We start from the raw sequence: 16,020 nt of genomic DNA, 5'->3' as shown, positions 1-16,020 counted from the left end.
GTACTGTAGTACTGTGGAGTACTGCGCCTGAAGGTGCTGATGCTGTTAGTGATACCATCATGATGTTACTATGGCAACCAGATGAAGCCTTTGTAACCCTAACAGAAGGACTACTACCCCCCCCCCCCCCCCCCCCCCACTGACAACACGCCCACGTCAGACGCATATGACGTATGAGTGTGTATAATAATAATAATAATCATAATAATACTAAGGCCTTGATGTTGTACAGAGGACTGACTCCACACTGATGCTTCAGTAGTGAACCACATGTTCAGTGATGCTCCTGCAGCTGGAGGTTCACCGAGTCCTCAGGTCTCCTTCACTTCTCCTCTGCAGCTCCGCCTCGGACTCTGTGGGATCTGACTCAGGAGCTGCGTCTTCTTAAAGCGACACGTCTGTGATGAAGAAGAGGAGCGGGCACAGAGGAGGAAGAGACCCGGAGGATGCAGAGGAAGAGACCGGGGAACAGCAGCATCCGCCTCCTGCCGCCTCCATCTTCTCCTCCGCCTCCAGGTTCTGAAACCATCTGTAATCTGAAGCTGGATGTCCGCAGAAAAATCTCCAGGACCCCCCCCCCCCCCCCCCCCCCCTCACTCTATCCTCCTCCACCCTCCTCTTCTCTCCAATCCCCGGATCATACATGGACTGTCCGTGCGTCACGCTCCTTCCTGCTGCGTCCTTTTCCCTCCGCAGCCGCGTCGCCACCATCCTCTCCTCGTGTTCAGGTTGATGTGAGACCTGCTCCTCTCTGCTCCTCACCGACTCCTTCTCCTCTCTGCTCCTCCTCACTAACTCCTTCACTTCTCCTCTAAACGTGAGTAGACCGGCGGTTCTCCGGCCTTCTGCCGCGCACGGCCCCTCCCCCCTCAGTCCATGAACCCTGTCGGAAGATAACGCTGCGTCCCCGCGGCACCGCATCAGCGGTCACCTCCTTACATGGACCGTGCGTGAATCTGCGTGACTCTTGCGCTCCCCCCCCCCACCCCCTGGCCGTGCGGCTGATGCGGTGTTTGTGCGCGCTCTCTGCTCCTCGGCTGCGGGGCGCACGGCGGCAAGGATGGTGCGGATCGCCAGCGCGCTGGGGCTCGTCATGTTCAGCGTGGCGCTGCTCATCCTGTCGCTCATCAGCTACGTGTCCATCAAGAAGGACTTCCTGCTCAGCACCCCCCGGTACGGGAGCTAACGGAGGACCCAGGATGTACATGTTCCACGCGGGGTTCCGGTGAGTGCAGACACACACCGCTGACATTCGACGTGATGACTCAGATCAGCTGCTCCTGTCTTCTTGTTTACATCTTCCTGTGCGTAAATGTGCTGACGTGGTAGAAAATGGCCTGGATTCAAACGTGCTGCAGCAGCACGTCTCCTCTGATCGGTGCCTCTGGGTTATTCAGCTTTAAATGAAATGAAATCCTCGTTATTGATCTTCCCGTGTGTTCGTCTGTATCTTTATTGAAACGTTGAGGTTGAGAGATGATGGGATGTGGATGCTGAGGCCCTGTGTGGTCAGACTGGGCTGAAGGCCTCTGAGCTGCGTGAGGCCTGGCAGCTCTCACTCTGAGCAGCTCCTCTCACAGACGGGTTAATACTCGGTGAGGCCACATCCACACCACCACGTTTTACTTTCAAAACCCATCGCCGTCGCCGTGGTTACCTGCCGTCCGCACTATTCCAGACTTCACGAGCACCTTACACGATGCAGCTTGATTCAGTTAGAAAACCCCCGGGTTGTGTTGAAGTCTGAAGGCTACTAAGTCTGAATACGTGACTTTTGCTTCTCGTTCGTCGTATTTTCTGTAACTGCAGAGTAGACAATCTACTTCCTGTTTACGCCACATGACCAGTCTATACGTGAGTGGTCATGTGATGTGTTTTCAGGTGTGTTAGACACGACTACGTTTTAGTTTCAGCTCTGCTACAGATGTTTGTGCCGTCCACACTACTCTGGAGTTTTAGAGCCACTGAAACGGAGAAGTTAGGAAACGCTGCCGGCCTCGTTTTAGTTTGAAAACTCGGGGTCTGCGTTTTAGTCCGGACGAGCAGAAGCAGATGTTTGGAGATGTCGACGCAGACACAAACCGTTTGCTGATCGGGTTTTTCCGGTCTCAGCCTTTGCTGATTCATCAGGCTCCGGTCACATGACCCCTTTCTGGAGGAAAACATCAGCCTCAGCTACTCGTGTTCACAGTGTGAGAAGATTCACATAAAATAAAGAAACCAGAAACATTTATTTAATGGGAAATGTTAAATATGTCATGTATATATACACAGTCTGTAGTTTGTTTTACTACTTACAGAAATGTAATCAGCTGCTTCCTCCTTCACACTTTGCTCTCATTGGTTCTTTGGCTGATTGTTTTCTTTCAAACGAGGAAACAGCTTCAAACTGGTCTAAATGATTTTCCAGTTTGAATCAGCCTGAAGGAAAACATCTGTCTCTTAATCCCACAGATGTGAACTGGATCTGATTCTCTCCCACGCTCCTCTGTCACTTCATCGCCAAGTATCTTCACTCTTATCACGAGGAAATGATTTAAATACTTTAAATGATTTAGCTTCTTCAGTAGTGGAAAGTTTTTATACGACAGCCCGTGGATTTGTCTTCTGGTCCGTCCGTCACGTTCTTGTGAACACGATAGCTCGAGAACGCCTCGAAGGAATCTCTACGAGTTTCGCACAAACGTTCACTTGGACTCACAGATGAACTGATTAGAATTTGGTGGTAAAAGGTCAAAGGTCAAGGTCTCTGTGATCTTTCTGGTTCCTGAATGTGTTACCTTAAGAACACCTTCAGAGAATCCTTTCAAATTTAGCACAAATGTGGTTTTGCTTCGGTGTTGGTGCAGCCGGTGGACGTAGAGTGAGTTAGTCTGTCCTTCAACACGGGGATATATCATCTGGGTACCAGGATTATCTGTTTCCAAATGTCGTTCCATGTCACAAACATTGTTACTTTGACCTGTTGGTGGCGCTACACTGCTCCTGTAGGCCACAGTGTTTTACTGTCACAATCCCATGAAAGACAGTAAGTATGTGAAATGCCTCTTTCTTCTGCATGCCAGGTCTTCACTGTGTCTGTTTGTGATTCCATTTTGTCATTTTAAAGTAAAATGAACATAAGAGTTTCTTTCTAATTGTTTTTATTCCAACGCTGCAGCGAGAGGCCGCCTCGCAAACCAGACCTGAGGTGAATACAGAGCAACGACGTTCCACTGACAACGACTCACTCTCATTTTCTCTTAATGGTTTTATTTCTCTACAGCAGTTTTGATCTCTATCGCTCATATTCATTTTAATATGTAAAACCAGCTGCAGCTTCTGCTTCTTTCAGCTCAGATGAGACTCGCAGCCGTTTAACTGTTTGTGTCGAGACGTGACACAAAGAGATGCTGAGCCTGAACTTGTCGGGGGGGGGGGTGTGGCGTTGGACCTCGAACAGCTCGACCATTTTCTACCATTATGATTTTTTAATTTTTCCCTAGATTTCTTTTTTGGAGGATTTTATCCAGTATTTTCAACCAGAGAAAGTTTCTTATGCTATTAAAGTTCCTCTCCAGCCCCTAAAACAACTGAAAGCTAAGTCTCAGCCTTCATCCATCATGTGACTCCATCTATGAATCTCACGTTGGCTTATAAAAGTTTTAGGGAGGTAAAAGTTGAGACATGCCTGTATGTGTGCCCGGGTCTTTACCTTTGAGTCACAAACCCCGGCAGTTTGAATCCCACTCCACCGACTTGTTAACATGTTTAATAACGTGACTTTCACTGGAGGGAGACTTTAACACTCTCATACCTTCATACTAACGTGAAGCGTGAACATCTTCGTCCCAAACTGAGACATTCTGAAACAAGATGAGAAGCTTTCACTCCAAATTCTCCTTCTGCTGGTTCCTGGTCCAGCGCCGCACCCTCCCCCCCCCCCCCCCCCCCCCCCCCGTCACTATCTACAAAGATGGTGGACGCTGCATCAGCAGAATGCGGCTGCTGGAGATCTGCCTTCAGATCCAGGTCAAACAGTATTTATTCCTAGTTGTGAGTGTTTGTTCAGGCCGGGCGCAGCGGAGGTTTACCGAGCAGGACAGAGTGAATGATGCAGGAGGTTTCATTCAGACCTCGGTGATCAAACCTCTGACACTCCACTGTCCTGAAGCTGTAAACTCCTCCCACCTGGGTTTCTTTGCCGGATTGAACCAAACTTACTCACAAATACTATTTGACCAGTTTTTTTCTGCTGTAGCGGAGCTTTGACCTGAATCTTGACATTTTGATGTTCAGTCATAAAGACAAACTCGTCGTGGACCTTTGTCTCTCAGGCTTGAGGCTGACGTCCATTTTCTCATTTGACTCTCGATTAAGTCTCGGGTCTGAAGAAGGAAGTTAGAAAAAGACAAAAACCTTCAAAATGTCAAGATTTCCCTGCAGAAATGTTCACAGAGAAGCTTCTGAAGCGTGAACATGGTTCATCTCCGGGGTTACTGCCGTCAGGGCCGTATCTCTCATGTGCTTTTTTTAAATCTAAAATTTAAAAAGTGTTCATCTCAACAAGTACTAGAATATTAGATTTAATAAAAACACAGTATTTTACAGACTGAAATAAACAAAGCATCATTACATGTGAACAGCTGATTTGAAATGACTTGTTAAGATGAACTGAAAATGCTGCAACGGTTAAATACTGAAGTGATTTTAAACTAAAGAATCTGTTAATTCTGCATTTACACTGAGCTCCTGGTGTAAATGAAACTGGATCAGTTTCACCTGCAGTTTCCGACACGGACAGAACTTTGACTCTTTGCTGAACTGATCCTCAAACACTTGCACATTTGAACCGGGTTCGTTTGAAGGCATCTTAGCTTCGTGAAGACGGTGGAACTGGAGATATATCGCGTCTGCAAAGTCCAGCTGAAACTCTTTAAAGGGCGAATTCCTTTAATAGGATCATTTTGAATGAAAAGAGAAAGTCACACAGTGGAATTATGACTTATTATAAACTGTCCATTGTAAACAGGCACAGTTTACAGAACAAGGTTGTAAATCATCTTTGACGACTGTATTTACTGTAGTTACATTGAAGGATCATAACATTGATATTTCACATGCTAGTTCCACTCAAAGTTTATATTTATATTCAAGAAGCTCAAACAATACAAAGCTAATATTTAAATCTTTGTTCTTCTTTTGCGTCGTGTTTGAACTCAACACTTTCGTAGTATTCAGTTGAAATAAAGTGATCCAGTTGTGTAAAACCCGTCTCAAAAGCTAAAATGCCTCTTGAAACATTTGAAGTTGCAAGTGGATGAAGTCGAGCTGGTCCGACCTCAGGCCTGACCCCTGCCCTGACCTCTGTGTCTCCTCCGGTTCTTCTGTGCAGCTCCCAGCTGGCGATGAAATATCTGGACCCGGCGTTCACTCCTCTGACCAACTCTCTGAGCGAGGACCTGCAGAACTCCTCGAAGTGGAGGTACAACAGCTCTGCTTTCATTCAGCAGAGGTGGGTGACACACACACACACACACACACACACACACACGCACACACACACACACACACACACCCACACACACACGCACACACACACACTCCAGGTTTGATGAACTCTTAGTTGTCTTTGCATCTAGATCTGATTATAACCTTGGATTTACTTGAATTGTTCTTGTTTGTATATGAGGTATTGTGAAGTGTTGTTGGATGTTTAGAAAGGCAGCATAGTGTAAAAATAAAAGTTATTATTAATTATTATTTATAATCTTCACAGTACGCAGGAGAGTGGCACTGTGGTACAGCGGTTAGCGTCTCTATCTTGTTACAGCAGCTTTTTTTAGATGCTGCTGATGTTTTTTTACATCATAGAGAGAAAGTCTAAGAACAAATAATTGAAGTGAATTGAAGTCAAATCTGAAGTTCGTCAGGTCTCAGGTGTGAATTCAAAGGTCGTTAGTTTTACGTCTGCAGCTCATACGTTAACTTGTGTATTTGGTTAAATCCCATAATAACAAAATGATCCCAAAATGATCATCAGCTGAGATCCAGCATCTTTTTAACCATTTTAACATAACAACATGTAAAGTGAAGCAGAAGCAAAGCAGCAGCAACACAAGAGAACAAATGTATTAACGTCAAATCATCCATTAATCTGTGTTGTAATAATATCTGATGAATATTAAGGATTAAATCCTCATCATTGTTTCTGATTTGACTGATGGACAGAATGTAGAAGTGGTTTTATTTCATCAGATGAATCCACTGTTTTTATCAAAACACTCATATTACGCTGGATTATTAAATATCCTCGGTCGTGAGCGGAGCTGCACGTGAACGAAAGGTTTCAAGGTTCATGGTTTGTTGTTATTTACAGAAGAGCTCACACTAGACATTACGTCACTGACCCAAGAGAACTACACATCCCATAAACCACTGAGAATCATCCCTTTCCAATTAACCTTTGAAACATGATTTCTGAGGTTGTGGTAAATATTTCCATGGTAACGGCGAGCTCCGTCCATTGCAGCATCACAATTACACCTAAGGATTGTGGGTAGTGTAGTACTTCTCCAGTTTTTTTTAAATACACAGTCAATATCATTCACACTTGTGGCCTCTGCAGGAGAATAAGACGTAATTTCACAATCTCGTAACTTGTGTCAAGTCGACCATGGATGGTAAAAACATTATGGCTGATAATCAAAATGATTTTTACTTGCAGGACCGAGATCTCTCAGTACATCGACATCCCCCACAACTTCTCCCTGACCCGAAGCTCGGTGCGAATCGGTCAGCTGATGCATTACGACTACTCCAGCCACAAGTACGTCTTCTCCATCGGCGAGAACTTCCGCTCGCTCCTCCCCGAGGCGTCGCCCATCCTCAACAAACACTACAACGTCTGCGCGGTGATCGGAAACAGCGGCATCCTCACGGGCTCGCGCTGCGGACCCCAGATCGAGAAGTTCGACTTTGTCTTCCGCTGCAACTTTGCCCCGACGGAGATCTTTAAGAAGGACGTCGGGCGGCAGACCAACATGACGACGTTCAACCCCAGTATCCTGGAGAAATACTACAACAACTTACTGACCGTGCAGGACAGGAACAACTTCTTCCTGAGCCTGAAGAAGCTGGACAGCGCCATCCTGTGGATCCCGGCGTTCTTCTTCCACACGTCGGCCACAGTGACGAGGACGCTGGTGGACTTCTTCGTGGAGCATCGGGGTCAGCTGAAGGTCCAGCTCGCCTGGCCGGGGAACATCATGCAGTACATCAACAGGTAAGATGTCCTCACGTCCGCTGGAGACGTCGTCTTCCTCCATCTCATAAAGTTATTACGAGTAAGTGTCGCCTGGACGATGATCGATCTGGATTTAGTTTTTCTGCATGTGAGTCAGATCATCAGTCCTCTGACGATCACATGTTGCTCAGGACACGTCAGTCACTTCTTCTTCTTTATAAAAACGTGTCTGTAGATGTCGTCGTGTGGCTGTTTGGTATCGAGCTGTGTTCCATATGGCCAAGAGGAGATTTAGGCTCCAAAGCCGGATTATAAGGAAACAGCTCTTTAGTGAAAGGTGCAGAGCTGTGACCGTGGAGAGGGATTTAGTGTCGTGGCAGCGGAGTCGTCCCCTCGTACAGTAGCCTAATCTCCACCAATCCCATTAAATCTACCTGCTCCTGGAGCATTAGCACGTTTAAGCAGCTCAGACGTCTTTCAGCTCCTCCACGACTCCTTTTGTTGAGGCCGGTTTGAAGAGGAGCCCCAGTGAGAAGCTGCAGAGCCCAACGGCTCCGTGGAAGCATCAGAACGGATCACCGTATTGTTGTTGAAGTCGTCTCTGTGAGTCACAGCTCAGACTCGGGGTTTGAGGGAAATATAGAAAGAAATGGACATAAAGTAGGAAGACTTTAAGGTTAAAACTGTTTTTCTTTACATGTTTAGTTTAAGAGATATTTAGATTATGGTTTATTGTTAAAACGACTCATGGCTCATGTGACGTTAGCGAGGCGTTCCATTGGTTTCTTCTTTATTCCCACAAACAATCATGAGCTTCTTAAAACAGTCTTTTGTGCTTTTGATGTAGAATAAATAAATAAATCTTAACTGAAGTTATAAAACCCTGAATCATTAATCATGAACCCAGAAGTAACGACTTTATTCTATTTATGATGAATTCAGTTTAGTGTTTTGTCACATTGCTCTTTAATGTAAAAAAAGAAATTAAGCTTCTTTCACTTGTGTTTTAACAGCTACTGGAAAACCAAGCAGCTGTCGCCGAAGCGCCTGAGCACCGGCATCCTCATGTACACGCTGGCCTCGTCCATGTGCGACCAGATCCACCTGTACGGCTTCTGGCCCTTCGGCTGGGACCCCAACACGGGCAAGGAGCTGCCGTACCACTACGACAAGAAGGGCACCAAGTTCACCACCAAGTGGCAGGAGTCGCATCAGCTGCCGGCCGAGTTCAAGCTGCTCTACAAGATGCACACGGAGGGACTGCTCAAGCTCCGCCTCTCGCACTGCGGGTAGAGCTCAAGCTCCGCCTCTCGCACTGCGGGTAGAGCTGAAGCTCCGCCTCTCGCACTGCGGGTAGAGCTCAAGCTCCGCCTCTCGCACTGCGGGTAGAGCTGAAGCTCCGCCTCTCGCACTGTGCGTAGAGCTCAAGCTGAAGCTCAAGCTGAAGCTCAAGCTGAACTCCGCTCCAAGGCTTCCACAGACCAGAGGCGTGAAAATGACAAAACGGACAAAGGCCGGATTCATGTGCTGTTTTCAGGCCCAGATCCTCGAGTTAACGTCCAGAGTCCAGAGACCGTTACGAACTGCAACCGCTCGAGAGACGAGACGTATTTGTGTTTGACTCGAGGATCCAAAGTGGAACAGGACTAAAGATCTTTGTCTCTGAGCTGAACTCGTGGAAACTCCTGCTGAATATCACAAACTCAAATTACTTAATCTAGTTTTCTCTCTCTCATCAGTTCCCCGTAAGGAAACCTCCAGGTTCTCTGCTCCGTGTTTGCTGCAGGTCATTGCATCATCATCCTGTAAAACACGTCGGCCAATCAGATAGAAACGCTCCTTCCTGGAAGTCGTAGAGGAAACTGATGAGTAAAATCTTGCCTCGTATGATTATAAACAGTTTTGACATATATGATAAGTCTCATACCTCATATCTCACACTTCAGGTCTGTTAATAAGCTGGATCCTGTTTCCTGATGTCACACAATCACTGCTGCGTTTCTGTTGAAGCTGCGTCGTTCTGCAGAGACGACGAGCTGCTGCGTCTCCCTGTGTTTCTGCTGCAGAGCTTCTGTGTGACGTCGACTCGACTACATGTCAGGACTCGTCAGGAGCATCTTCCCGTCCGGACGAACAATAAACAACCTATTGAAACAAATAGATTCAGTCAACAGAAACGATCGAGGGCTTTTACTTTGAAGGAGAGAAACTCCTCGGCTCAGCGAGTTGTTTTCACACCTGAACAAATGGTAAGTTAGTAGTTCGTCTCTTGTGAGGATTACTGACGTCAACTAGCTGCTTGTGTCATCAACTCTATGCACCAATCAGGACGAGTCTCGCTCTGCTTGTTGACCTCATGTCCTCGGTGACGTGTTTATAGTTTTTACTTTACCTTCGTTTCTGTTTCAGATGAAGTCAGGGTTAGAAACTCGGTGACGAACGTACGTTAGAAATGTCTCTTTGTCCCGTGGTCGTGTCAAATCCTCACTTCAGCCAAACGGCTCCATTCACACCCAGTTAATCTATACGTTTGCTGCTGGAGGGATTTTAATCTGAAGATGTCGGAGGACGTGAAACAGATTCAGAGTCACGATGTTGAACTTCTCTCGTGAAAGGATCCAGTCCGAACATGTTGTTGTTCTGTCGTCTGTTAACGTCACGATGTTCCGTTTCCTGTGGTTTGAACCTGGAAGCTGACTGAATGTTTCTGCTTCTGGAGAATTCACGTCGTATTCTGAAATGTCCGGATTGTTTCACACTTTGTTATCAGGAACTTAGGACTTATTATAAGAATTATTTTGTTTTGACGGTTGTTAAGCGGGTCGGGGATCAGGTGCGATGTCGTAAGTTGTGTGATTTAAGTGTTTTTCAGTCATATCAAATGTAAATCATGATTTTTTTCTTTGCTGCAGAGAATCTTGGATTATTTCTAACGTGCAGCTGTTTCTTTTTCTGTGTTTTTTTAAGTTTCATTCCAACGTGAGATTTCTGTGACTTGAAACGTGACATTTTTTGGACTCTTGACAAAACGATTGTCGACGGTTGAATTCCCTGTGTGATGAGAACGATGTTATTTTCTGACCTGAGCACACGACCACACATTCAATGTTTCTGTAATATACGAAGTCAGTGAAACATCAGGTTTTTAAAGAATGTATTTGCTTTTTGAATGAAACTCAGATATTAACGAGCCTGATTCCTTCCATATCAATAAGTCTTTAGATTTCACTTTACCAAGAGTAACATTATACTAAAGCCACATTTAGACATCACACACAATATGATGTAGGATAACGAATAAGTTTCAATCATCCAATACTTGAAATATATCTACTCTGTATTTATTTCTTCATTTAGTTATTAAAATGAATGAAATCATCAATTTGACAAAGTGTCTTGTTTTGAGTGAACTGATCATTTCTGAAAAACTGTTGTGTTTCGTATTTAATGGATTTTTAAGTATTTATTTTTATTTGAACCTTTTAACCCTTCGCTCCCGGTGACTCTTAAAGAAGCAGGATTTGTCAGCAGGATTTAAATCCACTCAACAGATTTACACTCAACTTGCTCATGGGCCAAACTAGAACTCACTGAACGTTGACGAAGATCCGGGAATTTTCTTTTATCAATTTTTCCAACATTCAGATCTCGGGCGTCGTTTCTTTTACATTTTCACCAAATGAGCCCAAAACAAACATTTCCTGAGGTGATGAATTTACATTTTAGATAAAGTCAGGACATAAAACACATTCGAACACACGCTCACACATTTTGTGAATTGTAAACTGATGATGATGTCAGGCAGGGGGGGGGGGGGGGGGATGAATTGTCCAGCATCAGAGGTCAGAGGTCACGGAGCGTTTTCTGAGCCGCGTCTACTAAACCATAAGAGGAAGATGAGACACTGGTAGTTTGTTAATCAATGATTTTTTATTTCCAAAATCAAAATAACAGATTTGACTTTTGTTCACTACAGTTGAATCAACAAGAAATATATTTTTTTTAATTTTAAAATCAATTTGTAAACTTGTTTTTTCACAAGGATTCAAAAACGAAACGACGTTTAACGACTCACGTGAGCTGAAGTGAAATATGATGTTTTAAATTGGCTTCTTCTCATTTGCACATACATGACCCCCCCCCCGGTCCCCGAACACGTGATCAATCACGCTCCCCCGCTGATGAATGATGTCATTATTTCTGTGCCAATAGATCTGGAAATAATCAATAATAATTGTAATGATATTGATAATGTAAAGCAAAAATAACTGGTGCGACACAAATGATGAACAAGGACTGAATTAATTAAATGCATAAAAAAAATCGAATCCATCTGTGGATTATATACAAGAAATATTCAAATGTTTTATTATCATAGAATATTTGACGTCAAGATAAAAGCACCTTTTTTAAAGTGGGAAAGAATATGTGAAAGAAAAAGAAACATGAGAATATAGGTCAGCGTGTTTTATGCAAACGACAGAGGTCAGATGGCGAGCGCTGGGGTCAGCTGACCTCTGACCTCTGACCCTCTGAGTCCTGCTGCCTCGTGTCGGCAGCTGCTGACAAAAGAAAACCTCCACGAGTCAACAGCTGGATTCAAAACCTTTGTGATTTAACAGATTGGCATTAAGTTTATCTGAATGAATCAATTTGTAAACTTCATGCGTTTTAAAAACTGAAATCCCACTTCTCCCCTCATTACCCTCTTATTGTTTGTTTATTATATATTACATCAAAGTAAAACACAGCTTTTAATGAACGAGGGACGACCACACTTTATTGATCTGAAAAGGCACAATTAATAAATGAGAATTAAGGAGATTAATTAAAGATTAATGCAACAAGAAGCCTGAGAGGAGAGTTCAGAGTTCAGAGATAAAGAGGAACAGGTTATTGATCGGTGCAGGAGGAAACCAGGTCAGAGCAGAAAGAACCTGACGGAGGAAACGAATGAGAAGAAATAATCATAAACACAAATACAAATCTGCAAAAACACGTGTGAAATAAATCTGAGCAATTTCCTTATAAAGAATTGTTGTAATGAATCATTGAGTTCAGGTTTTGTAATAAAAAATACATGTTAATTATGATGAAAACACATAATTAAAGTGCTATGAAGATGTTAAGTGAAAGACTGATTATAAAAGTATAGGAAATGTACTTAAACTCACATTAACATTTATTATTTAACAGAACTTTTGTCCAAAGAGAATCAAACTAATAAGTTATTGAAGCTGCAGATCAAAGAGAATCCACAGTGACATTTACTTTTAATTTGAGACCAGTTCTGCTAATTTACTCTTTTTCCTCTTGGACCATGTGGAGATATGAAATATTCATGCCGCTCTTCCTCCTCCTCCTCCTCCTCTTCGTCTTCTCCACTTTGATCAGAAGTGTGAAGATTCAGAAAGTCTCAGTCTGCAGCCGTCGCCCTGATGGTCGGCGCCGCCGCCGTCTTCAGGCCGAGAGGAAATCAATAAATCAAATGTTATGATTAAAAGAGCAACACGCCGGAGGACATTAAATAATCATGGAGGGAGGAAGAGGAGGAGGAGGAGGAAGAAGAAGAGAACCCTGAACTCCTGAAGTTCAGGAAGGACCACCAGGATTATTATTATTATTATTATTATTATTATTATTATGGGATTGGGACATTGCTCCTTGTTTGACTTATAAAATAATAATGTAGCAGAAAATGAACGTGTTTATATTGAGTTGTGTATTTGGACTCATTTGACTGATTGTGTGTCACCAGGTTTAAACTGTTTGTGTTTGTTTGGGTCAGAATCGTATTGTGTTAATCTTCTGTTTGTCTTTCTTATCATTTTTTTGGGGCTAAAAAAACCTGCTTTTGAAATAATAATCTAAAATCATGTGTCCTCGTGTTGACCTGCTTGTGTCCTCACAGGGAAGTCAACAGTTCAATATTAAATTATAAAAGTTATTACCAAAGATATATTATGTATTTAAAAGAACAAGTTAATAGTACAAAGTTAGTGCAGAGAATAAAGGGTCCAGTTTGTCTGCTCTGATTTTTATTTTTAATTTTTTAAGTAGAGATTTGAACTTGAATCAAAGAAGTAATAGACAGAGGCGGCTAAAAAAATTATTGTTAGTTCAAATTGTCCGTTTGCACAAAATCTAAATCTGAGGTTTGGGAAAGTCAAAGTCAAAATAAAGAAAAGATGGAAAGACAAAGTAATTGTGACACATTCTTTAAAATGTAGGAAACCTGAATTTACTTATATTTAAATTTAACAATTGGAGATATTTAAAAATTCAAGCTGTACTATGAAATTATAATTAAATCTTTAAAACTGAGACTAAGACATATTTTTGTTGTTTAAATAATGCCTCAGAAACAGAGAATTGTTTAAGTTGGCTAAAACAAATGATTTTCCATCTTCAGCTCTAATGAAACTTTGGACTTTAGTTTCATTTATCGTCAAAGTCTAATCAAGTGGATTTTAAAGCTTATGTTTGTGTTATTTTCTTTTAATGTTTGATTAAAATAATAGTTTTACATTTGTAGTTAAATTTATGTTTTGCTTTATTTCCTGTTTACGTTCATGGGTTTTACTCTCAGTGTCGGAAAATAGATTCAGATACGTTTTTGAGAAATATAGTGTTTTCTCATTTACACGTTTTCTCTTTACATTTATATATATTAGTTTATTCATTTTACATTTCCAGCTGTTTTAGCCTGTGTGCATGTATTTACACACACACACACACACACACACACACACACACACACACACACACACACACACACACACAGTGTTGAGCAGTGTTAACTAAAAGCTGCTCTCAGATCACTGAGAGGAAACTGAGCTCACATGGAAATTCATCACTAATATTGATCTGAATTAACATTGTGTGGCTTCTGCCTGTGGCCATGTTCTCTCTGATGTGTGTGTGTGTGTGTGTGTGTGTGTGTGTGTGTGTGTGTGTGTCTCTGGGTGTGTGTGTGTGTGTGTGTGTGTGTGTGTGATTGAAGTGGGTTTAATGAGTAGAGACGATGAGCCCGTTAATGATGTGAATTATAAAAAGTATCCCAATTAAAAGTGTATTATTTCATTATATTTTATATCGGAGGCCTAAATATATATTTATCATTTATCAAATTATAAAACATAGGATCTGTTTTTACATTGTTGAACTTCTTTGTTTTTATTATTATAAACACTGGGAATAAGATTTTTAATTCTGGTGTAACCAAATGCTTATTTTTTATTTTATCATATATTTTATCATAACAATATTTAAATACTTTATACTTTCAATAATTACACAGCAAATCAAGTAACTAAGTAAATCACTGAAGCTGTAGATTAATTATTATTATATATTAACTTACACACGTTGTGATTTTTTTGGAGTGGATGTAATAATTAACTTTGAATTAAATATTAGAAAGTATTTGAAGTATCTGCTCAACCATCTCTGCTTCTCCCTTCATCTCGATCAGACATTTTCTTATGTTTAAACACTTTAAACATTTTAAACACTTTTTCCATTATGTTACAAACTGTTTCTTCTCATCACTGTTGTTATTAGTTATTGTGTTGACGTGTTCGGTTTCAACAGATCCTCTCTCCGTCCTGGAGAGGATCCATCACATGTGACTCTCTCAGGTTTCTACACTTTATTTAATAAAGTTTCTGTGGTAGTTTTACTCTTGTTGAGTTAAGAACAGACGATGTTGCTCCTTGTTGAGATCTATGAGACAAGTGTGAATTGTGAATATGAGCTAAACAAATCAAATTGATTGATTGAGAGAGAGAGAGAGAGAACGTAATTTGACTTATATTATCATCTTGCACTTCCTCTCTGTGTCTGAAACAATGCAAAATTACAATTAGAATGAATCCTTTTTACCGAAAGTACTGGAAATATGCACATATTTACTAGTTTCTTATTAAAACTCTGGTATTAGCATTTATTTTATAATTCATAGTCATATAAGTGTGGTACTGTTTATGACGTTTACCAGTGTTTAACCTATTCCAATACAATCATTCAATATCATATATATATATAAACATATACAATTATTATTATCAACATTTTAAATATTGTTTTTTAAACTGTTTTATGTAGCCCACACAAAATATGATAAATAACAGTTTTATCTGCTCTACAGCTGAATCTACTGAATAATAGATGTGGACATTATGTTGTTTTATCTTTATTTTACTTCTTCGTGTCTATTCTCATGTTTTCATTGTCTCACTGTTTAAAGTTTGTCTTTTTCAATTTGCTCTTTATTGGTTCAGACAGAAAAAGCTGGATAACATTTACAGAAATGTTGATTCAAGTGTAAAGTCCTTACAAATGAAGAAGTTAAATAAATGTAATAAATGTTTCTTGTTTACAGATCCGTCGTCCTGCATCTAAACAACATGGCTGCTCTGTTTATCAGCTCCGTTGCTTTTGCTTCTGTTTTTCTTTATTTCTCTGTGTTGTTGTCGCAGCAGCTGATAAATGTAGAAAGTCTCACGACCTCAGATGTAGTTTCTTGTTAAATTAGATTTATTTCACTTGTGAAACTGTTTTAAAACTATATAAAAGGAAAGTTCGACGTTTTACTTGCTCGTGTTGAGCAGCGGCGGAGGAACGACGGCCTGAGATGAAAGGCTGTTAAATGAGAGTTTATTTAGAGCTGGAAACTCGGTGATAATGGCGTGCGGTCACATTTGAATACAGCGGGTTGGCTCTGCACGCGGCCATTGTGTTCCCATTAAAAGCTGATTTCACGGCCAACAGAACCACAACAAAAGAGGCAGCAG

General features: G+C 41.7%; 1 protein-coding gene across 1 annotated transcript; it reads left to right on the top strand.

Annotated features, from left to right (window-relative positions):
• Positions 1-250: 250 nt before the first annotated feature.
• On the top strand, positions 251-10,604 carry st8sia3 (ST8 alpha-N-acetyl-neuraminide alpha-2,8-sialyltransferase 3). The gene is given in 5 exon segments (XM_034601619.1): positions 251-1,183; positions 1,185-1,225; positions 5,375-5,494; positions 6,707-7,264; positions 8,239-10,604. Coding segments are annotated over 5 exon segments (1,122 nt in total). The 5' UTR covers positions 251-1,060; the 3' UTR covers positions 8,519-10,604.
• Positions 10,605-16,020: the final 5,416 nt, after the last annotated feature.

The sequence above is a fragment of the Hippoglossus hippoglossus genome, chromosome 12 (assembly GCF_009819705.1).
Source record: "Hippoglossus hippoglossus isolate fHipHip1 chromosome 12, fHipHip1.pri, whole genome shotgun sequence".
NCBI classification, from domain to species: domain Eukaryota; kingdom Metazoa; phylum Chordata; class Actinopteri; order Pleuronectiformes; family Pleuronectidae; genus Hippoglossus; species Hippoglossus hippoglossus.
The sequence above is the reverse complement of the archived record's forward strand: the minus strand, read 5'-3'. Positions and strand labels throughout refer to the sequence as shown.